At 42.5% G+C, this 25,867-nt stretch overlaps 2 protein-coding genes across 4 annotated transcripts in view; both read left to right on the top strand.

Moving 5' to 3' along the window:
- The first annotated feature begins 3,641 nt into the window (after positions 1-3,641).
- Positions 3,642-25,867, top strand: part of SLC5A3 (solute carrier family 5 member 3) — a 40,241-nt gene continuing 18,015 nt past the window's right edge. Inside the window, exons 1-2 of one of the 3 annotated variants that reach the window (XM_088835606.1) lie at positions 3,787-4,731; positions 6,620-6,710. The gene's annotated coding sequence lies outside the window, so the exon portion shown is untranslated. The other 2 variants (XM_088835603.1, XM_088835609.1) reach the window with 2 other exon arrangements.
- MRPS6 (mitochondrial ribosomal protein S6) overlaps positions 3,646-25,867 on the top strand; it is a 70,585-nt gene continuing 48,363 nt past the window's right edge. The window contains exon 1 of the mRNA XM_055417334.2: positions 3,646-3,780. Coding sequence (XP_055273309.2) covers positions 3,736-3,780 — 45 coding nt within the window. The 5' untranslated portion in view covers positions 3,646-3,735. The remainder of the gene's footprint in view (positions 3,781-25,867) is intronic.

Raw genomic sequence — 25,867 nt, 5'->3', positions numbered from 1 at the left:
GAAGGAAAGTTATGACCAACCTTGATAGTATATTAAAAAGCAGAGACATTACTTTGCCGACCAAGGTCCGTCTAGTCAAGGCAATGGTTTTTCCCGTGGTCATGTATGGATGTGAGAGTTGGACTGTGAAGAAAGCTGATCGCCGAAGAATCGATGCTTTTGAACTGTGGTGTTGGAGAAGACTCTTGAGAGTCCCTTATACTGCAAGGAGATCCAACCAGAACATTCTAAAGGAGATCAATCCTGGATGTTCATTGGAGGGACTGATGCTAAAGCTGAAACTCCAATACTTTGGCCACCTCATGAGACGAGTTGACTCACTGGAAAAGACTCTGATGCTGGGAAAGGTTGGGGGCAGGAGGAGAAGGGGACGACAGAGAATGAGATGGCTGGATGGCATCACCGACTCTGTGGACATGAGTTTGAGTGTACTCCGGGAGTTGGTGATGGACAGGGAGGCCTGGCGTGCTGTGATTCATGGGGTCGCGGAGAGTCGGACACGACTGAGCGACTGAACTGAACTGAACTGAACTGAAAGTGTATTAATGGGGACTTTCCCAGTGGCTCAGCAGTAAAAGAATACACCCGCAATACAGGAAACATAGTAGTCTCAGGTTCGATCCCTGTGCAGGGAAGACCCCCCCGGAGGACATGGCAACCCACTCCAGTATTTCTTGCCTGGACAATCCCATGGACAGATGAGCCTGGCGGGCTACAGTCTATGAGGTTTCAAAGAGTCAGACACAGCGAAGCGACTGAGCACACAGCAGAAAATTTACTAACAACCAAAAAAGAAGGAACAGTAAACAGCTACTGAATATAGGATATTTTCTTATTTACATGTTTCAACTGCAGTAAGCATGTTTTAATCAACATTTCAAGTAATCAAAGGAGTACAACTCCTTTTTCTCCTTTTCAGAAGAAACTGATACGTCTTCAGACAGTCACCAGATTGGGAGAGCTGGGGGTGCTGGCTGTTGAAATATTATGCAATCAGGCTAATTTCCTTATGCTACTTTTCAGGTTAGATGGAGGAGTAGGGGAGGAAACCAGATTCTCAAGCAACCCTGGGCATTAGGGGAAATTATGGCGACTCTAGAGGAGATGCTAAAAGTTGAAGTCAGCTCATGGTATTGCCTTGGTCTTTGGCTTGGCATACTCCTTTAGGGGTCCACATTTTCTCATTTAAACTGGGACTTGTGGTTGATAACAGGAGGGACAGCTAAGATAGGTACCATCCTGGGAAACCTGTACCTAACTCACTTCTGAAGGTTCAGAAATTTCTTACTTCCTTCTTTTTATTTATTTACACTATCCTAGTCTCTTTAACCAGTACTCTTGCCTGGAAAATCCCATGGATGGAGGAGCCTGGTGGGCTGCAGTCCATGGGGTCGCTAAGAGTTGGGCACGATTGAGCGACTTCACTTTCACTTTTCACTTTCATGCATTGGAGAAGGAACTGGCAACCCACTACAGTGTTCTTGCCTGGAGAATCCCAGGGACGGGGGAGCCTGGTGGGCTGCCGTCTATCGGGTCGCACAGAGTCAGACACGACTGAAGCGACTTAGCAGCAGCAGTCTCTTTAACTGAAGGCGAAATTACACTAGCCAGGTAATTTGTACTACTGCCTCCATGGTTTCTCTTTGAAAGGACAAGGTGATGGAGAGGTCAAAGAAAATGTCAAAATCCAGGTATCACAGAAGCGGTTGTATTCAAACCATCCTTACCTTTGGTGGTGGATGGGAGGTGGGGATAAAAACCAATAAGGTGTCTGGATAAGGTGGCAAACGGAGTCTCAATTTTGGTTTACACAGAGTACATGGTAGACCTACTGCAAAACAGTATGAGCTCAGCCTCCATACAGTCTGGCTCCAAACTCGGTCACCGTTCCTATCAGACTGGGGTGCTGGTCTTGCGTGCCGGTTTCTAAATCCCTAAGGAGTGGTTACCATAATAATTCTTGCCTCATAGAGCTGTTAGGAGACTCTGGTAAGACACATATAGAAGCCGCACTGCGGTGCCTGGTACACAGAAAGTGCTCAGTAAGCTTTCCCTATTATTAAAGCACTGAAATGTTGACAAACATCTTGCCTACAGACCCTTTTAATGGGACAAGCATGGGCAGGGCCGAGAGTTGCAGGGGTATCAGGAGCGTAGCTTGAGAAAGATGCATTGAGTCCAACTCCTGCCTCAGTTGGTAAAGAATCCGCCTGCAATGCAGGAATCCGCCTGTGATGCAGGAGACCCCCGGTTCCCCTCCTGGTTCTATTCCTGGGTCTGGCAGATCCCCCGGGGAAGGAAATGGCAACCCACTGCAGTATCCTTGCCTGGAAAATCCCACGGACAGAGGAGCCTAGCGGGCTACAGTCCATGCGGTCACAGGAGTCGGATACGACTTAGCGACTAAACCACCACCACGTGCCAGGGCGAGCACAGCCAAGGCTGTTGGGCAGTGTGCTGTGTGCATGTTTGGGGGGTGGGGTGGCACTGCGTCCAGGGCACGCACGATCCCAGACGGTTACTAAATGGCCTTCCAAGCTTTCAGCTTGGTTCTCTAAGTGAACGCCCAGTAAACATTGAAACAATATCGGTTTGAGCCGGAGTATTAGCCTGTCCTTAGCAACAACACGTGGGTCAGGCTATGCGCACACAACAACAAATGCCAATGTGTGCCAGGCATCGTTCTCAGCGGTTTATGAGCATCAAGTCACTCGCAGGTTATCACGGCCCCTAGGAAGTAGGTGCCCTTCACATCCCCCTTTTATGCAGGAGCCGGCCCCAAGGTCAGGCAGCCCCGCGAGGGATGGGGCGAATAGGGGAGTCCTCCCGCCACTGCCGGCGCCGGGTGCCCACTTTTCCCGGGAAGCCGCCCCTGGGCAGCCACGCTGGAAAAGGAGAGCTTGTGGGCAAGGGCGGTTAGGGCAGCCCACCCGGGTAGCTACCCCTGCGGAGTCGGTGGGGGGGTGATGGTGGTGGTGGGGGCACAGATCCAAGCCGCAGAACGTTCCAGAACCTGGGTAAGCGGCCGGGGGTGGGGCGGGGGTGCGGGGAGAGAGAACCCCGTGTCCCGCAGACATTCCCGCGCGGAGAAGCGTGGCCGCAGACCAGGCCCCTCGAGCCCGGGAGTCGCGGAGTAGGGGCGCGCGCGCGCGCGCACGGACAGTACCGCACCGCACCGCAGCGCACGCGCACACGGGGGCGCAGGCTCGCCCGCCGCCCAGGACGAGACGGGAGGCCTGGAAAGTTCCAGCTGGTTCGAGAAGCATACGTAGCCAGCGCGGCGGCGGCAGCAGGGTCGGAGGGGGGCGATCGGCGGCTGCCGGCGGCTTCCGACCGGAGAGACCCGCGGCGCGTCTCCGCTCCGTCGCGCCGCCGGGCCCGGAGTCTGGGGGCCGGGGTGGGGCGCGGGAGGGGCGCGAGAGGGTCCCAGGTGGGGCCCGCGCGCCGCCGAGGGCCGGGCTTTCGGATGGGGGCACGGCGCGGCCGCCTTAAGGAGGGGGCGTGGCCTGGCTCCAGTGTGGGGGGTGTGGCCCGCCGAGGGGGCGTGGCAGCGCCATCTGCGCAGCTGCCAGCGCCTTTAAGCCCGGGCTCGCGCGGCCGGAGCGTGCTGTCGCCGCCCGGGAGCCTTCCGGCCCAGTCGGTCAGCCCGTCAGCTCCTCCGCGCGGGTCAGCCCGCCCCCCTCCGGTGTCCCGGGAGCCGGCTCGGTGCGGAAGCCGCGCGCAGTCCATTCGGGCATGCCCCGCTACGAGCTGGCTTTGATCCTGAAAGCCATGCAGCGGGTAAGTGACCTTCCCACCGCCCCCCCCCCACCTCACCTCACTCAGAGCCCGCCTTCCCCGCTAGGCCGCCGCCGCCGCCCCTTCCCTCAGTCCCCGCGCGGCCGGAGGTTGGGGGGGCGGCGCGGGGCCCGGGGCGGCGGGCGTTCTCGCTGGAGGGGGGAGCCCCCCGCCGGCCCGGCGAGGCCGCGTGCGCGCGGGAGGCGGGGGTGTGCCGCGCGGGAGGGTGTGTGTCTCGCACGCGGCCTCGCCGGGCGGGCGGGCGGGCGAAGGGCGGTGGGGGGACGGGCCGGCCCTCGGGATCCCAGTGAGAAGGTCCGCGGGGAGGACACGCGCCAGCGCCGGCCCGGAACCCGGGGCCCCCCGCGCTCCCGCCGTCGCGAAGCTGCCTCGTCGCCGGCCCCGCTCCGCCGCCGCGGCCCACTCGCCTCAGCCTGCCTCCGCCGCCCGCCCGCCCGCCTTCCACTGTAGCGCCCGCCGGCAGCCCCGGAACCGTCCGTGCTCAATAAAACCTTCTCCAAAGCGTGCGTGTGTGTGTGTGTGCGTGCGCACGCGGTTGTGTCAGGACCACGGTCGCGTAGAACCGGCTTCCACGTTAAAAAGAAAAAAATTCTTTGATTTTCTCTTTTTCTGACTTCAGCGGCAGTCCTGCTCCGGGTGCCCTTAGCCCAGTTTTCATTCATCCAAGTTGTGGCCTTATTTTTTTTTTTTTTTTTTTTTGCGCCTTCCGGAAGAAACTTGCCCCCCCCCTCCCCCCGCCCTGCTTTTGATTGCTCTAGAGGTAGGGGATTTCAGATTTGGAGGGATGCTAAGCGATCCTGCAAGCCCGTTCCACTACAGGGAATGGTGTGGCCGAGGACAGGGACCCCGCAGCCTGGAGCCGCTCTTCGTTCTCTGTTCTGGGTCAGGTGCTCCTCAAGCCGTCGCCGAAATCCCCATTCTTCTGTGAATTTGGTAACGTAGTGTGTGGTGTATGCTTTTTTTTTTCCCTCCCCCCCCCCGCCTTCCCTTGCAGGTATAGATAACGACAACAACAACAACAAAATACTAATATTTGGACTTTGGGAACATAGCTAGCTTCTTAACAGCGCCAGAGACTTGGGCAGTTTTCGGGTCAGTTTTGAAAACTAGCTGTTAGAAAGTTAAGTGGTACTTAAATTTGGGCTATTGGAAAACTACTAATTCCAGAGCATTAGGAAATTTTTACGTTCTTTGCACACTATGAGCTCGGAAGGCACCAGTGTCTCTGGATCAGATCTGGAGAGACTGGTCAGGCATGCTGTCGTGGCCTCAAGCTCGTTCTTCCTGAATTTGGGAGACGATAAGGTTGCATTGTTTAGCCTCTTAAGTATTACCGCTTTCTTGGCCCACTTCCTTCTAAAATGTAGTGCCTGAAGAGAATAGGAACAATTAAAAAATATCTTCCTTTTAGCTTACCCGTTTTAGGAGGTATCAGAACCTGGGAAATGTATTGAAATTTCTTTTGTTTCACCTTGTTTTAGGGAGAAAGCAAGTATCATGAGTCAATGTGTATAGTGTTTGTTTATTCTGTAAACCTTTGAAATGAAAATTGAGAACTCTTCTTTAGCATAGCTTCCGAGTACTCTACATTTGTTCACAGAGCTTCTAGTATGTTAGTTAAATGTATTATGTTATATACTTTTTTCTTTTTGTATCCTGTAACAACCACTATTCAACCATCTGTGGTGTGGAGCACACATATTTTTACTCCAGATAAGCTACATAGTGCAGTTTAAAATAATAATTCAATTAACCTTTCTTCAAATTCTGGCAATTGTGTGTGGGGGTGCTTTGCAGATAATCAAGGTGAACTCCTGCCTGGAGGCGCAGGCCTCCATGGCTGCAGATAAGGGCATTGTAACAATGATGATGAAAGTTGTGTTGAAGAGATTCTTGACCTAAATAAAGTAAGATTAAACAATTAAAAAATCTCTCTTTCTTGTATTCATGAAACTTGTTTTTGAGTAGGTTGTCAGTTTGAGTAACAAACACAAAACTTCCTGTCTTCCAAGTTCTGCTTGCTTTCAATTTGGGAAAATTGAGTTCTAAAATAAGATCAATACTTTGGGGGAAATGGATGAAAAATGTGACGATGAGCTTTGACAAGCTTTAGGGAAACCTCCTTTCTAATATGCAGCAGTTTTGTGGTTCCGCTGTAGGTAGCGTATTGTATGTAACTCCCCAATTTTAAGTAGCGTATCTTTTATATTTTTAGATTCTGAAATGTGTATGCCTTTTATGGTGTACCTTTTTGATGACTTAATTTCCACCTCTCTCAAGTCATTTATGTATTTTGGAATGGAGGGAATCCTCTAGGTAATTCTTAAAACAGATGTGGATGTTGATACTAATTTTTGCAGTCTTTTCATAGATTCCCAGAGAGATTTTTCCTGTTTCTTTTTTTTTGGGGGGCGGATATTCTATAGGCCTGAGGAGAATTTGAGCCTTGTGGGCTACAGTCCATGCGGTTGCAAAAGAGCGCCAGACGTGACTTAGTGACTAAACCACCACCACAGGCCTGAAGAGCATTCCTCCTCTCTTTAGGGTGTATTACTTTTCCTTCTCCAACTCTTGCATTTCCTTTGACTCCCTAGCTCAGAGTACTTAAAATTGAGCACAGAAGAGGTGTTGAATTTAAGAGGCAGATACTGTGTTGAGGCTTTCATAGCGTTTCTTGTGTTGGAGCCTCACTGCGTTGTAGCAGTTTCTATACGAGCCCCCATTGGAATATTTCAGGGTGTAGTACGCAGAATGAACCCTTATTGAACTATATTCAGTTGTGAGTCACTTAGATGTTTCAGTGCCTTTTTTCTGTTTGCAGTTGGGAGTCAGTCTCTACTCTTTTTGCACTTGCAAGTTTGTGCACTTTGGAATGTAGATGCCAGACCTCCCAAGAAGAAATTTATTTGCAGGTACTGTTTAGCTTGAGTTTTATTAGACACGTATATATAAAGTTGTCTTATTTCCATAATCTGATGCGAAAAGTAGGTAACTTTAATTCTGAAAGTTGATGCAGTAAAGTCATGGATGTTGTGAAACTAGACTTTTAAAGCTCATCATTAAAGCCATTTGAGAAGGTGGATGCTTAGACCAGTCTTAGACCATCATGTAGAAGAGTCTCCAGAATAAAGGTTTTGAGAAACTTATCATAGATTAGCACTGTGAGAGTTACATTCACTTCTTGCAAACACAGTCTTCAAGGCTGTAGTGTGGAAGGACATAGCTGCAGAGGAGAGACCACACACTGCAGGCAGTCTCAGTCCAGCCTGTGGAAGACATTTTCCAACAACTGAAAAATTAACAAATTACCTGTGAGATGATGAGTTTTCTCTCCACGTCCCTGCTGACGTCTTGCTGTGGGAAGTTTAGGTAGACAGAGGAGATGAGAGTTCATGACTTCGGTGGGTGATTTCTGAGGTCCCTTCTCTTGAGAGTTTGAGAAATGGGTTATGTCTGTTGAGTTCACTTTGAAATTTGATATAAAAGATTGGCACTTCATTTAAGCTAGGTAAAAGAATGAATTGACAGTTTTTAAACTTTAAAGCCATGTTCTGTGTTGAAAAACTGAACTTTGTAGAAAAATTTGTACGTTTGGGATAGGCTCAGGAAGATGAATTTTGAGGTTAAAAAGAGATCTATGCAGAACATTTATATTTTTTGGTTACTTAGTTTAGGAACACTTAACATGTGTTATCACATTTGCCCAAAAGATGATAACCAGTTGGCATATTTGGAGTTGTAAAAGCCCTGGGAAAATATTTTTTCCCGAACTCTTTTCATTTCCAGAAAGAATTAAAGGTTAATTGTTTAAACAATAATTAGTTCTAATTCTTTGTTTAATTCTAAGTAAATATAGGTGTGTACAATAAAATAACATTTATATATCCTCTTGTGTATTTTTTCAAATAGAAGTAAAAGCAGATGGCTACTTTGAAAATCTTCTTCATTAAAACATTTCACAAGTTATTTTATGTTCAATATCTTTCATATTTAATTTCATTGAAAGTCAGATTATATTTAAAATTTTAAGGTAGCCCATTGAAATAGTTCTTTGCAAGTAAAGAGTTTTATGATGTGCTGAGTTTATGACTTGGGTTTTATACATTTAGAGATAGAAGTATAGTTATAGTTTCTATAATTGTACAAAGCAATAGGTTTTCTGATAATGCAGGGAAGAGTTTGTCATGTTTTTCTTCAGTCAAGCTGTTTTGATTAGAAGACCTGGCAAAAGTGTTCTAGAGTTGTATCCCAAGTTTAGCATCTTGTGAAAGTAGTTTCTGCAAACTGTTAGCATTTTAGATACTTTCTGGAGGTGTAGGGTCTAACCGGGAACTCAGTATGAGACTGGCCAACTTTAGGTCATTGTAGCTTGGCTTGCTTGGCAATATTTGATAACTAGGAACTAGTGGTATTTTTGCTGTCAGGTGGTGGCAGGCAGAAGTTCAAATGGAAACATCCTTGTTCTAGTTGTCAGATGACTGTTTGGTCTTTTTTTTCTCCTCACCAGCCTGCCCTTAACAGCTTAGCTTGTATCTTTATCTTCAGTAACCACCGTTTGTGTTTTATCTACTTGTAATCAGATCACTTAAAACAGTTACCCAGTAAGGAAAGAACTGAGCCTTGTAGGCAAGCAGTGTCATACTTTGACTTGGTACTAAAGTTTTCTTGGGTTCCAGCTCATTGCTGCAGCAAGCGATTGAAGAAGGAGTGCTGTCCCTGCCCCTGAGCTACAGCTAAGGTACAAAGAGTGGCTGGGGGCTGAGGAAGCCTTCCTCACCAGACATGGTTTGTATGTGTGAAGACTGCTGGTCACAAGTTTGACTTTCTGCACTAAACTTTTTTGTTTTTCCCTTTGTGACTCGCACGTTCAATGCAGATGTTTATTGCCTTTCAAAATCTAGATGTTTTCACAATGCAGACTACCACTGAAGCTTCTCAGCCTTTAGATTATAAAATCACTCCAAGGAAAACTTAAGTTTGAAAGCAGTGAAGAAATTCTAGAGTAATGTTTTTCATCTAATACCTTCATTGTATTTGTAGTACAGGTAGGATTTATCTGTTCATCATGAGGAATGCATCTGTTTAGTGGAAGGCAATTCTAAACCAACTGGGACTGTTTGCCAACACATGTAGTTAATCTTTCTCAGGGGAATCAAACTGAAGGAATTAGTCAGATTTAAAGAAGTCATTAACATTTAATGAATGTCTGGTAAGTTACCAATTTATCTGAAGGAAAAACTACCATCAGAAGTTTGAAAAAAGACAGTTAATCCAGTCCTGTTATCCTTGTTGTGCTCCAAATAGCAGTTGGCAAACTGTATGGCTCACAGGCCAAATCTGACCTGTTGCCTGGAATTGTGTGGCCTGTGCGATTAAGGAAGGATTTTACGTTTTTAAGTAGTTGGGAAAAAAATCAAAAGTTTTTATGGAAGTTATATGAAATTCAGATATCAGAGTCCATAAATACGGGTGTGTTGGAATACAACCCTATTCATTTGCTTATTATCTGGTCCTTTACGACAACAAAAACTTTGCTGACCCCTGATTTAGAGGAAACAGACATAATTTACTAGGTTCACCATTTGTCTTAACTTCTTATGGTGGTATATCCTGGGATTTCTGCTTTGATCCCTTCCTTTGCCTCCTCTTTCTATACTGTACCTTTGCCTTCGTATGGTTTGGCCTTCGCATGGTTTGGCCTTTCTTTGGTAATAAGCCAAGAACTCTGGCATTTTGTGCCTTTCTGTGCTGGTTATAGCCTCTTGGATATTCCTGTGGGACTGCTAACTTCGTTTGGTTCAAACTTAATGAGTCGCCTATCCCCAAACTTGCCTGAGTTGTTTCTGTTTGTGGCTCCTGTTTTCTGTCACATGGGGCTAAACCAATCCAACTCTTTGTTCCTGCAGTCTCATTCCCATATAGTCTGTTCTCTGCCTAGCTGAGCTACTTAGGTTTCTTGCTTGGGTTCTTGCCGTTTCTTAGTTGATTTCTAACGTACTGCTAAGGGGAGGGTAATCCATGTCTATAAATACGCATTTTGGGGTGCAAAAATACAAGTTCTTGAAATACTTTGAGTTAAATTGGGATGCATTTTTAGGGAAATAATACAAACCATTGTTACAAAGCATTGTGTATTGATGCCTTTTTGATTACTTCATCACCTTCCCATATCAGTTGACTGTGTCAACACCATTGCCAACTACAGCACATTCAGAAACGTGCTCTTTCTCAGAGATACTAGGAATGAAGTCTGGCATCCAGGGCCACCTGTGATACGACTCCAGTCTTTTATTTTAACCTCATCTTTTAATTTCTTTGATTCTCCATGTTTGTACAGTACTGAGTAAAGAAAATCGCAGTATATCCCTATGAATATCATTCCCTTTTATTTTCTTTGGTGCCTGTGTGACACTGCTTTTTTGGAATGATCATCTCCAAGAAAACATGCCTCAATTTCATTTTGACTCATTTGGTATATGAAACAAATACTGTGGACCTGGCACTGTTATGAATTGTAATCTTTCCTTTGAACTTGCATGGTGTGTTTCTGTGTCTTATCCAGTAGACAGCTTTCTCGGTAGTGTTACAGTTTATTGGTGAATGTTTCATATCCCCTTTGGTAGGTTACATGTGCTTGAGGGACAGGTCTGTTTCATGTCTGCTCTGCTTTACCCACAAGGTTGATGCTTACTCAGCTGCCTTGGGGATTCCTGTTCTCATTAGTCTAAAGCAGTTCTTGACTGTGAGACAGCATGCTGACCTTTGGTGCTAGTAAGTTGCTTTCAGATCAGTGCATGTTGCACTGAGGGAGTTGTATACTTACCAGAAGTTGTGTTGGTTTCCACAACTATTTCATGGCAGGTCTTACTTAAGTAAAATCTTGCTTTTATAATACAATAATTTAAATATGTAAACTGATGAAATGAGTACAAACTATTTTTTTTTTCCTCTCCTGAAAACCAAGTTGGATTCTTTGGAAAAACATGCTGAAGGTGAGTCCCTAAAATAATGACTGTAGAATCAGATATAGCTGTTCATAAAGTTTTGGAGAGAAGGTAACAATAGTCCAGGATGATTCTGTATGTAGTCTGTGTTACAAGGAGTGTTTAAAGCTTTGCACTTTGGTGAAACTGGATGGAGATGGTAGATGATGGATTTATAGATAAGAGTTTAGATCAAGCAGAAGGAACTTCAGCAAGGAGCTCTACGTCATCAGTCCCGTTCTCGCAAGTGCTTGACCCTGTACTAAGATTGGGAAATACATTTATATATTAAATGTAGGTAAAATGTTTAAGGTATGTATTTTTTTTTTTAATTTCCTCTTGCAGCTTTAATCCCTTTTTTACTTAATACTTTTGTGTATGATTGTTTTGGATACAGATGATTATGCTTCAGTCAGTGCTCCAGTTTTTGTTTTCTCAATGAATAGAAGAGCAAAAGATCCGAAATGAAGGTCCTGGTTGTGTTATGTTGGAATAACCAAAGAACTGACACTGGGGCAGCAGAAAGAGCTTTAGAGACAATGAACCTGGGTTTGGTTCCTGGCACCTACCTACAGGGAATTGTAACCCTCTTGGATCCTCATTTCTGTCTGTGAAATGGGAGTGATCTGTCAGTTGGAGGGTCTTTGAAGATAATTTGGTAACATAACCCTGGAGGCAGTAGGTGTTTAGTATGTCATTAAGGTACCTTTGTGCTCTCAGGCAGGGTATTAAACTTTTTGTGTAATTTTCCATTATTCCCACTTTATTAGTGAAGAGACTCCAGAAGATAAATTTTGTTAATGTGTAAACTACCAGAATCCAAGACTTGAGTCAAACCTGAAATATAGCACTTGCTCAAAAGTTTTTGAATTGAACATGAAAGCTTTAGAAGTGAACATGAGCCATGCTTCCTAATAGCTTGCATGCTAATTAAGTAAGGTTGAGCTTTTGCATCTGTGAAATGTAGAATATATGTGAGGGGTCCGGTGAATGAACTCCACTGCATGGAACAGCCTCTCTGTCAGACAGATGTGCCAGCCTTTGCCAGGCTGAGTGCACTGGGAATCCTCATCAAGAACTAAACTATTTGAAGCTAGACTTTGTGTTCATCTCTGTCTCTCTTCTGACCTTGTATAACTAGTACTTAGTTAGACTTACGCGTTTTTTAATTGAGGAAAAGGTTGGAGAAAGTGAAGAAAATCTAAAGAAAAGAATTGCTTTAGATAGGCTTGTTAAGTGTCAAAGTGATTTGAGGCAGGTGAGGGGAAAGCTTAGTATCTTAATCTTCAAGTAAATTTTGATTGCTATTTGCCGAATTGCTGCTGAAACTTCAGGGATGACCCTGTTTCAGTAAAATCGACCCGTGGAGTTGGTGGATCATAGCCTAATCTATTTCTGTTGCTATGTGATACCTTCAGTTAGTATTTTTCTTTTCATTTTTTTTTAACTTTTAATTTTTGATGGAGCAATGTATTATAAAACTACATCTTTCCATTTAATAGTTAATTTTTTAAAAGTTTTTTTTCCAGTCCTATTGGTACAGGTTTTATTTTTATAAAGGAATTAAAACAGTACTTTGCATTATAGCATATGTTTCTGGAATGTATATATATCATTAACATGATTGAATTTTAAATAATTATTTTGTAAGCCAGAGGTACCTATGATCCAAATCTTCAAGACCATTTACAAGAGAATGGACATTTTATTTTGATGTATAGTTAACTGTCAGCCTCTTAAGCCCAGCTTTGTTTCAGGCTTAATTTGTGACTTTTTTTGTACCCTATTATTTTACTCTGAAGCTCCATAATGAGATACTGGATGATACAGAATATTGAGCACTTATGAAGCAGATTTGAGAAATGTGTGTGAGTGTATAATAGTGGATGAAGAAATAAGAATGTGACTAAGAAGATTGAATAGTAATGCTGGTAATTTTAAAATAATTTTCATTGTTTTTGGAGATGGCAGTGTAAAATAAACATGTTCACGAGTCAATGAAAACTGTTAAGAAAAAAGTTGTCTAAGGAATAGAAGGGTTATATGTTGAATTCTTTTGACTTTGGTGTGTTAAAACTGGTAAGTATGAATTGGCCTTAGATTATTTTGTTGGAGTTTGTAATGTTGTAATTCAAAGACTGAAAGGGGTTAGTGGGCCCGTGGCAGATGGTGGAGCTGCTACAGGGGTGGGTGTGTGTGTGCACATGTGTGTGCATGCTCGCTCATGCTGGTGCTGGTGGTGCCTACTGCCACTGGGTATTAGTGCCGTGGGGAGTGTGGGCCTGGTTTTGCCAGCTTGTCTTTATCTATCCTATTAGCCAAAACTCCAGATATTATAGGAAGTTGATTTTTTTGGGTTACTTTTTGTCTTTGTTAAATTTTTAGATGCTTGCACCATGATATTGAAGCACCATGGATCTAAGGAAATGTATCTGTTGGTCAGGTTTGGCTAACATCTTGTCATTTCTGATTTAGATAATGGGTTTTAGATGTTCCTTAAAGACATCCTTAATTGCCTTTGGACCTCTTTCAGCATTTAGGTTACAGAAATTGCTGCTCACATTGACAGAACCCATCTAGTTAACTGGCCTTTGATTTACAGTAGGACTAATAGTAGATGGCAAACACGGCCAGGTCTTTAAAAGGAGTATCAGTTTGTATCTAGTTTTGGACTAGTGGATTGTGTGTGCCCATTTAGGCCGAGTGCACATACAGACTTCAGAGAGTCGCACAAAGACTGAGGTGTGACTTAGTGTGAACTGTCAGAAATTGGTATTCACAGTCCACTTTGTCTTCAGACATCTGGGTGATTGCTAATTTTAAGGATGCCGTAGTACAGTTTGGTTTTACAGCTGCTGTACTGAGGTCCTACAGGTTTGAAATAATGCTTCTTGAAAGAGTCTCCTTTATCTAGAAGATGACATTTTTCCTCAGGGTATATCTATGAAATTCACATTAGCTTATATGACACATGACCCTTGGAATATAGTATTACTATGAAAAAAAATTAGGTGTTCCTCTAGTCAGAGTGTAGATCAAGGGGATGATGTGACATTAACAATTTTTGGCCAGGCTTCGTGTTTCCATAGAACGGAAGCCAAGTCATTACCCTGACTGACTTTCCCTTTTTGTCTTTGTTACTTCCCCACTCCCACCCCAGGTACTCTACAGCAGATTGCAAATAAACTCAGGTCCAGTTTGTTCTTCCCTACCTTTCCAGTCTAGGGTACAATTGACTTGTTGCCACTCATCTCCCTCATCATTTTTATTATGATTACAGTGCCCTAGTTAAGGGAATCCCTACCCACTTTGGGAACATTTCAGTAGAGATTGACATGGATGAGAGCTTAAAAATGGAATCGCAAGTGAAAGCAGAGGCTTCTTAAAACCTCCATCTGAAGCACTCAATGCTCATAAACTGGCATTTGCCTGTTTCTGCCCTAGCATCAGGAATTCCTGGTTTTGAATTCCCTGGCCGTCCAGTTGTTAGGACTCTGAGCTATCACTGCCGAGTGTGCGGGTTTGATGCCTGGCCAGTGAATGAAGATCCTACAAGCCCCGTGGTGCAGCCAAAAAAAAAAATTCCTGGTTTTGTCTTTGTTTAGACTTCAGTGTTTAAAGTGTCTCCTTGGCTATTAAAATGCTTTGATTTTGTCAGGTGTAGAAACCCAAGGGCAGCTGTAACATCCAGATTGCTATGGAAGTAGTTTAGTACGAGAACACCTTGGCTGTGTGGTGGTCAACTAAGTTTGGAGGTAGGATCTTTGTCAGGCATATATTACAGGGAAGGTGTACTTAAGTGTCCTTTTAAAAAAGTTGGCTTCAACCAAGGTAAATATATGACCCAGTAGTAGGTGGTTTTGATTCTCATTGTTTTGTGCTGGTATACTGCTTGTTTTCTGTTTTGTTGGCAGTGACATGAGAGTGCAGTTTTGTAACGTTTATGATCTTGGAAACCTTAGAATGCTGAGTTTCCATCAGGGATGATCTTTATAAAGTCCATGATTGGTTTCAGGAATGCCGTTCTTATGTATAGACTGAGGACCAAGAGTTTGTGCAAATCTAGTTTAAGAAGATTAAAGTGAAGAAATTCCTCCTAATACCCTTTCCTTTATTAAATATTTTACCTGATTTGGGTGAAATAATTAACTGGAAGCTACTTAAAATTTCAAGATCTCCTGCCTTCTCACATCCAAGGAAAGCATTTCTGATCTTATTTCTCTGTATTTTACTTGTTCTGTCTTTGAAATGTAAGAGAAAAATCAGCTGGATTTGTAATCTACAAAACCATGCCTCAGTTTTATGTTCACTTCTTAGGTTCTGTTCAGGGCATAATGTTGATCATTCCTTCCAAAAACTGTTAGCCTGTTTATGGTTCGGTTGTTTACTTCTTGAAAATCCTGTATTCCCCAAACCTTTGAGAAGATTAGAAGATTTAAAAGTTTTCTAACCAAAAGCATCTGCCTGAGGAATCATCCCAATTTTAGGATCTTCTGTTTTATGACTTGGCCTCCTGGGAGTTAGAATCTGGTTTACCAGGAAGACTCTTGTGTTTACATTTTCTGGCCTCAGTCTCATGGAAAAATGAGAAACTTCTTGGCCTCTCTTCTTCTAGGAACAGTTTTTCTAGGAACATAAAATTGGAACCAAGTAAGATAAGAACGGAAAACATGAAGGTAAACCACCACAAGTTGACATGGTTGGATGTCCTACATTGATAAAACTTATGGCTTGTGATACCTAATCCTCAGTGGCTGGTTTAAGCGAGGTGTGTGTATTATGTGTGTGTATTCTCCATTTTACACATGAAAACACTGAAGCAGAAAGGTACCCGGGACCATACAGCTCAGTCAGGTGCCAAGTTAGGATCCTAAAGGCAGTCTCAAAGCTAGAAGCTAAACTTTTGATCACTGCATCCACTGTAATAGTATTCGAGCTAAAAAGTCGCTTTAGACAGAAGGAAGCGTTTTACATCCATTTTGAGTGCCTACCACTACCGTGTGTTGTAAACTATAGGAAAAAGTTCCAGCTTTCCTGGGGCTTACATTCTAATGAGGGAGACAGACTAGTAGATGCTGTGAAGAGAAACATCAAGATAAAGGGACAAAATGTGGCCTAATGTATTTTTGTTACAGTGCTCAGGCAAGGCTGAGACTTAAGCAAGGGAGCGAGCCTTGGCCACTAGCTGTGGGCAAAGAGCAGAGATGGAGTGTAGACACGTTGGAGTGGTTATATTAACATGCATTCAGTCTAGCAGGCTTCTATTTTATAGGTCGTCTCCAAGCCTTTCCCGAAAGAGTTGACAGTATATGATGGTTGTTTAATGCTTATTTCTTTCCCACAGGACTTTTACCTAGTAATCTACCTTGATTAGTAATCTGTCTTGATGATGTTGACTTGAAGTACACGTTTTTTTCCGTTCTGTAGAAGTGAGAACTAAGACGTCGGCTCGACCATACACAGAAGTAACTCGTTTAACGGATCTCTGTATTGTACCTATTACCCAGCTTCAACAGTTATCAATGTTTACCACTCTTGCTTTATCTACACCACCCCTTCCCTTTATTCGTATATTTTTTGCTGGAGTACTTTATATTCTTTCATCTGAAAATTTTACACCTTTAGAAGAGATATAAGAACCATTCAGTTAACCCTTGTATGCTTTTCCCCTAGATCACTGGGGATTAAAATTTGCCCTATTGGCTCTTTATCTGTATACGAATTGTTGCAGGTATTGTTGACATGCCTTTCTTAGGAATAAGGACTTTCTAACCATAGCATAACCATTACAATCAAGTTTGACATTACTACAATGCAATTGCAGAATGTTCAGTTTGTGTTCAAGTTTACCTTATTCCAGTGTTAGCCTTTAGTTCTTTAATTCAGTATTCAATCAAGTTTCATGCATTTGGTTGTTATGTAGTCTCCTTGATCTTGAACAGATCTTGAACCGTTCTTTGTCATTGAAGACATTGTCACTTTGAAGAGTCCATGCCCTCTGGTCTGGAGAGTCCCTTGATTTGAATTTGTCTAGTTGCTTTCTTATGATTAGAGATAGGTTAAACATTGTTGGCAGGAATATTACACAGGAATATCAATGTATTATACCAGGAGACAGGTCAGTTTGTTCCCCTCTTGGGGATGTCACTCAGTCTTTTGGTTAGGGTGATATCCACTAGATTGTTCCATTATTAATGTACTTTTTTCCCTTTAGAAATTATTAAGTGATTTATGGAGTGACAAACTTGAGACTGAATATTCTTTTCTCCAGTAGTCTTCCATTGTATTTAGCATTTATTGATAATTCTGAATCAGTTGGGGTTACAAAGAGTTGGACACAGCTGAGCAACTCACACACACACATGCGTGTATGTGTATGCACATACTGAATCAATTTTTGCTGGAGTCCTTCAAAGCAAATGCAGATACAAAAATTCAGTCGTAAGTATTTAGTATATAGCTAAAAGGTCAGGGCTAAAAAAGAAAAAACAGTGCCTTTATGCCACCTAACTATAATTCCTTAATATCTGATACCCATATTCAAATGTCCTAAATTGTCTTAGATGTGTCACTGCAATTGACTTGCTTAAATCTGAATCCATGCAGAGTCGATAGGTTGTATTTACTTGATGTTTTTGCAAGAGTTCTGGGGTATAGCATCATGTTAGGAGGCAGCTGTTGTCAACCTCATCCATTCTGAAGTCCCCATCAGACGTTTTCACCTTTTAGCATCAACCATAACCATTGCCTCAGAACATTATTTCTTTAGGGGATTACAGAAGATGATTCTCAGATTGCATCATTTTCTCTGAATTGATTAGCAGATTTTTTTTTTTTTTCTGAGTTGTATTTATTTCTACTTTTTACATGTATCTTCCTGGGGAGTGTTATGAAAGGATACATTCTTCATCTTTACTTCACAGAGGATGGTTCTGGGCTTCCTTAGTAATTCTTTTAATATGTCCTCAAATTTTCTCATCTGTAAATTGGGAGCAGTTATCATGCCTACCTCTTGGGGGATTTTGTGAGGATTAAATGATCTGGTTCATGTTGTATAGAAGTGGTGCCTGGCACTTGAGTTGGGAAGTGCTAGTTATTAAAGTAAGTTTTTAATGAACTCATCAAGTGTTAGTGGAGAGGCAGAGATGGGAAAGAATCTTCCTGCGTTGACATCAGCAGGATGCTGGGGCCTGTGTCGAGGGAGCTGAGGGAGGTGCTCCTTGCCCACACCAGCATGGAAACAGCTGTGACACATGAAGCACACGGTGTCACGCTGCTCACGGTGAAGTGGCTGTTGATGGTTGCAGAGGTGAGATCTGGGACACATTCTGAAGTGGAGTTAGCACAATGAAGGAATGTAGGTAGGTAGATGAGATGGTGGCTCCAGACAGGTTTCTACTGTGTCATGGCCCATTGAGGTTTTTATCTGAACAAGGGGAAGCATGCTCGCCTAGTCTGATTTACCTTATCATTCTGCACACTCTCAGCCAGTGCTGTTTGAGATTGCAAATCACTTTGCTAGGGGAGGAAAGGCTCACCTACTTCTTGGCCTTTTAATCTACCTTCTGTTACTGCTTTAAAACCCAGTTGTTGATGACTGTATAGACTGTTGGAAGTTTAACACTCTTGATCAGGTGCTTACTCATTAATATTGGATTCATTTAACAAACATTTGAGCCCTATAGTGTGTAAGATGATGTTCTAGACAGAACAGCCACATCTGTGAACCTGAGAGACTAGTTTCTGCCCTCGTGGAATTTACATTCTGGTAGTGAGGTGACAGTAAACATAAGGAAGACTTATTAAAGTACGTTAGAAGGTGCTGTGTGCTGTGGGGGAAAAATAAATCAGGATAAGGAGAGATGGAGATGGTTAGGGGAATGGTCAGGGTGCTAGCAGTTGAGATTATAAATGTTCTGATTGTGGGTATATTTTTGAGATGAAGCCAGCAGATTTTGCTAATGGATTGATTGTGTGTGGGTTGAGGGAAAGTGAGCAAGCCTTCAAGTGAAAGTGGCTCAGTTGTGTCCGACTCTTTGCAACCCCATGGTCTTTGCAGTTCATAGGATTCTCCAGGCCAGAATACTGGAGTGGGGAGCCTTTCCCTTCTCCAGGGGATCTCCCCAACCCAGGGATTGAACCTAGATCACCTGAATTGCAGGTGGATTCTTTACCATCTGAGCCACAAGGGAAGCCCAAGCCTTCAAGGATCGCTGTTAATTTTTGACTGGAGCAATAATAGTAAGGATGGAATTGACATTCTCTGAGATGAGGAAGAATTCAGTGGAGTAGTTTCAAGGTTGATGAGCCAAATTATGAGTACTCCCAGGGAAAAGGATAGGTGGTTACAAACAGTTCATTCAGTAAGAAGAGTGGTCCGTAGGTTTTACTATGTGAACTCATGTCTATAGATGATAGAGCTGACTGTCTCAATCTAATGTCTTAAAGATGGAAGTTAGCAGAGGAAGGAAGGATGGCTGAGACTCCTGTAACCGTGGTAACAAGGTCAGGCATAGAGTAGACTTTGAGGCTTAATTTTTTAATTCTAACACTGAAAAGAGAATGGAGGCAAAAGCCTTCGTCTTGGATGGGAAACTGGTTAAACCTTGGTCTTCTAGGCGGCTTTTCTGATCTTCACGTTTTTACTTACGTAGGAAGCCTGTGCTTGGGACTTCTTTTTGTTTTAATCTGTTTATTTTCTTCATACATATATCCATCATGTATGATCATACATAGATACTTAAGTTGGACTTTATCCTGTGCACTTTTTGCAGTCTCTTAACATTTGTTATTTATACATCTCAGGTGTTTTCTCTGCAAGCTCAAAAATTTTAAAACTTTTTGATGATGATGTTGAATGATCTTTTATTAATATTTTCTGTTAATAAATTGCCCTTTTCATTAAAGGTAGTATTGTGTAGTGATTATAAGAAGCAGTTTAGACACAGATGGGGGTACAAATCAAGATGTAAACACAAATAACTGTATCTTGGGGTGTTACACCACCTCACTGGTTTCAGTTTTCTTGTGTGTAATATCATAATAATTGTACTTCTCCCACAGTTATTGTGAGGATTAAAGTAATGCAGACAGCACTTTAAGCACAGTACCTGCAAGGTGTCAGGACTTAGTGCCAAGTTTTTATTTTTTAATCTCCATTATGTATAACTTAATATGATAATCAATCTTTTACAAGCAAACCGCTCTGATCCTCTTGAATTCTTCCCCATTCAAAGTTAACACCAGTGTTTAGCCATTGGGATTACATGATAAGTTACCGTAGGCACTACAACTCTGTTATTTTACATTTTCATTTCTCTCAAAGAAATAGGTTATTGGAGTTTGCGCCATACACATGTTCTAGTATCATCCAATAAAGGTTGAAACCAGTGGTAGTTAAAGTTGCCCCCATACCCAAAAGGCCTTCTTCATTTGCTGAGACTTCTTTAGAAGAAAGACCCATTGTGAGCCACAAAGACCCAAAAAGACCCGTTGTGAGCCACACTTCTGCAGTAGTAGAAGCAAATTAAAATGACTACATCTCAGGGGACTTTTCTATATGGATGAGGTGATAAGTCTGGTGGTTTATGAACTTTCCTAGGTGAAGAAGATTTTATTTGAAGAATTAGTTTACTTACCTGGGAAGCCATCCCTCCTAACCCCCTTCCCACCAGTACTTTGTTGAAAGTAGAGCTGTTCTGGTTGGTCGAGGCTGCTGGAGTGGGGCTTTAGTCCCTGCTCATTCCACCTCACCTCCCACCCCTGTGATGGGACATGGGGACTAGGAACCCTCAGAATATAAACCCTCAGAATAAGCCATTTGAATTTAATTCAGGGCTTCAAACATTTCTTACATACTTCCAAAAGCTTGAATAGTGAGATTGTAGGCATAATTGAAACACTTTGCCAAATAAATTTAAGGGCAGACTCCTTAAAAGTTTTAGGGACTGTTATATGACTACATATCGGAGAAGGCAATGGCAAGCCACTCCAGTACTATTGCCTAGAAAATCCCATGGATGGAGGAGCCTGGTGGGCTGCAGTGTGTGGGGTCGCTAAGAGTCGGACACGACTGAGCGACTTCACTTTCACTTTCCACTTTCACACATTGGAGAAGGAAATGGCAACCCACTCCAGTGTTCTTGCCTGGAGAATCCCAGGGACGGGAGAGCCTGGTGGGCTTCCATCTATGGGGTCACACAGAGTCGGACACGACTGAAGTGACTTAGCATCAGCAGCAGCAGCATATGACTACATATAATGTCTCCAGCTCCACTTGTAATTTTGAATTGGCTGGAATTGATCTAAGTTGTATTGCTGCTGCTGCTAAGTCACTTCAGTCGTGTCCGACCCTTAGCGACCCCACGGACTGCAGCCTACCAGGCTCCTCCATCCATGGGATTTTCCAGGCAAGAGTACTGGAGTGGCTTGCCATTGCCTTCTCCGAAGTTGTATTAGAAGCACTCAACTTTCGTTTTGGTGTCACTGATAAACTGCTCTCATAGCCAAACTCTACGTTTTTAAGGTAAGCAGGAACTGGGCAATGGAAGGTCCTGTTACTCGTATTTACAAAGCAAGCACGAGTAACCTATTTCACTAGTGGAGTTGGCTTTATTGGATTTCAAATCAAGATGACAGAAGTGAAAAATACGTCTGAAAAGTAGATTTTTATATAAATTTAGTGAGTTTTTTTTTCTTGAGCTTTACTTGAGTTTTATTTGAATGAAGTGATGTAGATAGGCACTAATAGTTGATGAGGTGGTTGCTGCTGCTTAGTCGCTTCAGTCGTGTCCGACTCTGTGCGACCTCATGGATGGCAGCCCACCAGGCTCCCCCGTCCCTGGGATTCTCCAGGCAAGAACACTGGAGTGGGTTGCCAGTTCCTTCTCCAGTGCATGAAAGTGGAAAGTGAAAGTTAAGTTGCTTAGTCGAGTCCAACTCTTAGCAACCCCATGGACTGCAGCCTACCAGGCACCTCCGTCCATGGGATTTTCCAGGCAATAGTACTGGAGTGGGTTGCCATTGCCTTCTCCTAGGTGGTTGGGAGTCAGTTTAAAATATTTGTGAGAGAACTGCATATTTAATACATTATTTCATCTATTTCTTTTTATCAATAAATAACTTCTAAGACACTCGTGTGGAGGAGGAAATGACAACCCACTCCAGTATTCTTGCCTAGAAAATTCCATGGACAGAACAGCCTGGAGGGCTACAGTGTATGGGGTTGCAAGAGTCGGACACGACTGAGCAACTAAGCACGTAGCAAGCACATCACAAGAATTGAAGAGGGGCTGATAGCACCACTTCCAGTCTATGCAAGTGAAGTGACATTTACTTAACACCTGCCTGTTGCACTGGGCAAGATGACCTACTTTCTAGGTGTTTGTTACTCCTATCAAACCGTTGGGTCAGAAAATGCACAAGACTTGGCAAGCCTGCTTTTGACAGTACTGGATTCTGCCTGTTCAGATTGTCCTTTTTGACCCAAAAGCTAAAAAGATTGTGGTTTGGTCACTTTGAGAGTCGTTGTGTTCTACTCTTTTGTCAGTCCACGTGCCTCATTGAGTTGATTATGACTTGGAGCCCTGATGGCTTTAGGAATTGTTTTACTTGTTCTTTGGTTTTTGTGGCAGATGATTTTCTTTTTAGAGTGACCATACATCCTATTCTGGATGGAGTGTCCTAGAATAACATCCTAGTTTGGAAGATAAATTGTATGGTCTCCCTAGATAATAGAAGAGAGATGTTAGATTTGGTCATTATAACTAATTATGTTTTGATTATATTATCTGAAGGAGTTTAATAGCTGATGTTAATTTGGTCTTTCCTATTTGACTCTAGTTCAGACAGCAAATGTTTATGTACACTTCTCTATCTGGATTAATTCTTCAGTTGTAATTTAGTTCATCCAAGTACATGAAATAGTACTTTCATGTACCAAGATTGTATTCTAGTTTTGTGCAGAACTCCCAATAAAACACTGCTTTCTGAGAAGGAAGCCCCCTCCTGTTGGGCGGAGCCTCTCTGTTTCCTGACACCCTTGTGCTTGATTGAGATCGGCTGAATTTATGACGCTGGCCGTTACAGCTCTGGGACTGTATCTTTATCCATTCTATGACTGTTCCTTCCATTGTAATTGTTTTCTTAAAAATGCAGCTCACATGCTTGCCATTACTATACCTACTTTATTCCTTGTCCTACATTTCTCACTTAAGGGATTTATCTCAACTGTGAACCAGCTTAGTCCTAGAAATATGAAAACATAAATTAAAAGGCTTCTTTTTAGCAGCTGGAGAAAAAATTTTTCCATGTGGCTTCTTTCTAACAGTAAAGGAACTCTGGATAGTGTTCATTATATTTTTGTTATAATTATATTTACTTTTTTAAGAGTGAGAAAAAATATGCAAAACATACTGTATGTTTTATTTGAGACCATTTTAAGGAATTGTACAGTTCATTTTCTGAAAGGCTGAAGTTCAAGGCTATGACAGTCTCTAAATGACTAGATATGAATTTGGCTGCATTGCATTGTAGTATTTTACATCTTTCTATAAACTGATTTGACCTATTTTTATTTTCCTTTTCCAGTCTTTACTAGGTGCTGATTTCTGGATGTTTTGTTTAAACTGGAAAAATCTTAAATCTGTCCACAGACTGACACGGTGTCCTGTGAGATGGGGGCTGCTGGCAGTGGCTTTTGAAGGATCTGAGGAGGCAGAAAGCGTTGAGAACTCAAGCCCTGAGCTAGTGTTTGCTTCTTCCTGCCACCCCTGCTGTGGGCAGAAAGAACATCTTTTCTCTAGCTGACCTGCTTGCTGTTCTAGGGAAGTTAGGGGTTAGACCAGCCTAAGTGTTCATCAGGGAACGGAGTATGGCTTAGATGTCTGACTTGTATCATGTTTGTCAGTGGGAAATAGTGTGGTCGATTTGCAGTGCTTCCTAGTGATCAGAGAAGGAACGGCTTGTTTTGTGTCTGAGCGCTTTGTTCTTTGAACGAATAAGCTGCTGTAGTGGCCACTACAATGCGTACCCCACTCCACCTTCCCTCCAAACAAAAATAAACACACTGGGTGTTTGTCCCTTCTTGAGGAGATGGCCATCGACTGCCATTGAGAAGAGAGACACTTGAAATGGCCCTCGGATCAGTGAACTAGGCTTATCTATGTGTAAACTGTAGCAGAATGGCAGGGGTATGGCTGGATGTTGGGTGGCAGTGGGAGCTCTGTTGATGACAGGGAAGACTCTCATAACTGCCAGCTACAGTTTTCTTTGTAGTTGAGGACCTAATTCTTACACTGAAACACTAAAGGTGCCCTTTTAAATAATAATTGCTTATTATTTATTTGATTAGATTTTGTTTGAAATTTAGGTAATTCTTCCTAAATAATATCAAGTTTGTTTTTTTTTTAAATAACATGAATGTTTCAGGGTCAGAGAAAGTAGTCATGGAAATACTACCAGTTTCAGGATTTGGCAAGAATAAAGTGATACACGTCCCAGCTTTTAGTGTATTTTTGTTTTTGTTTGTGGCAATTTTACTCATGCCAGTCATTATTGACACTGAGTTTTAGGACGAAGGATTTTAGTCAGTTTATTTTTTAGTATAATTGTTGTAGTGTGCTAAGCTTCAAAAAGGCATAGAAAAGGGCTTAAGATATTTCTATGTGGCAGTATTATTAATTAGACTTAATAACTAATATGGTAGAGCATTTATCTTTAAGCTTTTTTTCCAGCTCAAGAGGTGTGCTGTTATGTGACTAGTACTGTGGTCTGTTTTGAAAAGAGGTGGCTTTAGTATCATTTATAGGACTTGATAACTTTGCTACTAATTTTTAAAGGAAAATAGGTTCATCAAAAAGCATCTGCTTTGTCAAGCATAGGAAAACATTTTACTCTGAGGTTGCCTTATCTCAAAAGGAGAAATCACTTTAGGAGTTACCATGTGGAAGGCATCAGGTTGAATAACAAAATGTTTTTCATATTGTTCCTCAGCTCCAATTATAATTACTTTGAAGGTCCAGAATTTATCTCTTTTTCCAGGAGAAAACCTGTCATAAACTCAAATTTAGGTAAATTTAAATGTTGGTTTTTCAGTGATTTTCTTGATCCAGGACTGTAAAAATCTGATTAATATTGACAATAATTTGGTACCTAATGGCTTACAGATGTCTGTCTATTTTGTTTAGGTTTGGAAGATGTAACAATAATGATGTTGTTTTTCAGTCTTCCAGAAAATTTTTCTCTTTTTCCCTCCTCTCCTTGCCTTGTATACCGTTCAACAAGAAAAACACTTTTTTCTGTGTCTTCTAGCTAGCAGAATAAAAATTTAGGGTTGTTTATAAATTGTATGTTCCTAGTTTTTTTGTGTGGAACATCTGATTTCCCTCTGAGGCAGGAGTCATGTCATAGTTTCTAGGTTAATGTGTGATGACTAGCACAGATGTACATTTGTAGTAGGAATTTAGGGAAATTTTGTGACAGTAGTCTACGTAGATTAAGCAATCCTTGGTATTGTGTTTGGGAGTGGATGATAATACCTAGTAAATACCTGTTCTATCCAGGACCCTAACTTAGCTACAAAATGCATTACTCTTAGAATTCAGCAGTATTTGAAGATTCATTTTGTTGTCATTAAGTTGTGTCCAACTCTGTGTGATCCCGTGGATTGTAGCCCATCAGGTTCCTCTGTCCATGGGATTTTCCAGGCAAGAATACTGGAGTGGGTTGCCATTTCCTCCTCCAGAGGATCTTCCCGATGCAAGGATCGAACCTGAGTCTCCTGCATTGGCAGACGGATTATTTACCACTGAGCCACCTGGGAAGACTGAAGATTCATTTAGGTGACCTTATTTATTATGAATAATTAGAGTCCCCTTCCCCCAGGTTGCTTTACGACCTCGGTGCTTTTCCCTTCTGAGACTACCACAGTAAGAGAAGAAAGGGCAGTGTCACGGTGGGCAGTTGTTGGTTGCCAGAGAAGTTAGGCCACTTACTTAGGACAGTATATTTTTGTTTTCAGTTCAAAATGATGAATACTCTCCCTGACATTAAGTGATAGCATGGATCGCTTTTTCCTGTGGAACTAA

This window comes from Moschus berezovskii, chromosome 1 (genome assembly GCF_049115385.1).
Source record: "Moschus berezovskii isolate FMDL1 chromosome 1, NW_MosBer_1.0, whole genome shotgun sequence".
NCBI classification, from domain to species: Eukaryota; Metazoa; Chordata; class Mammalia; order Artiodactyla; family Moschidae; genus Moschus; species Moschus berezovskii.
Note: the sequence above shows the minus strand (reverse complement) of the source record. Positions and strands in the feature narration are given on the sequence as shown.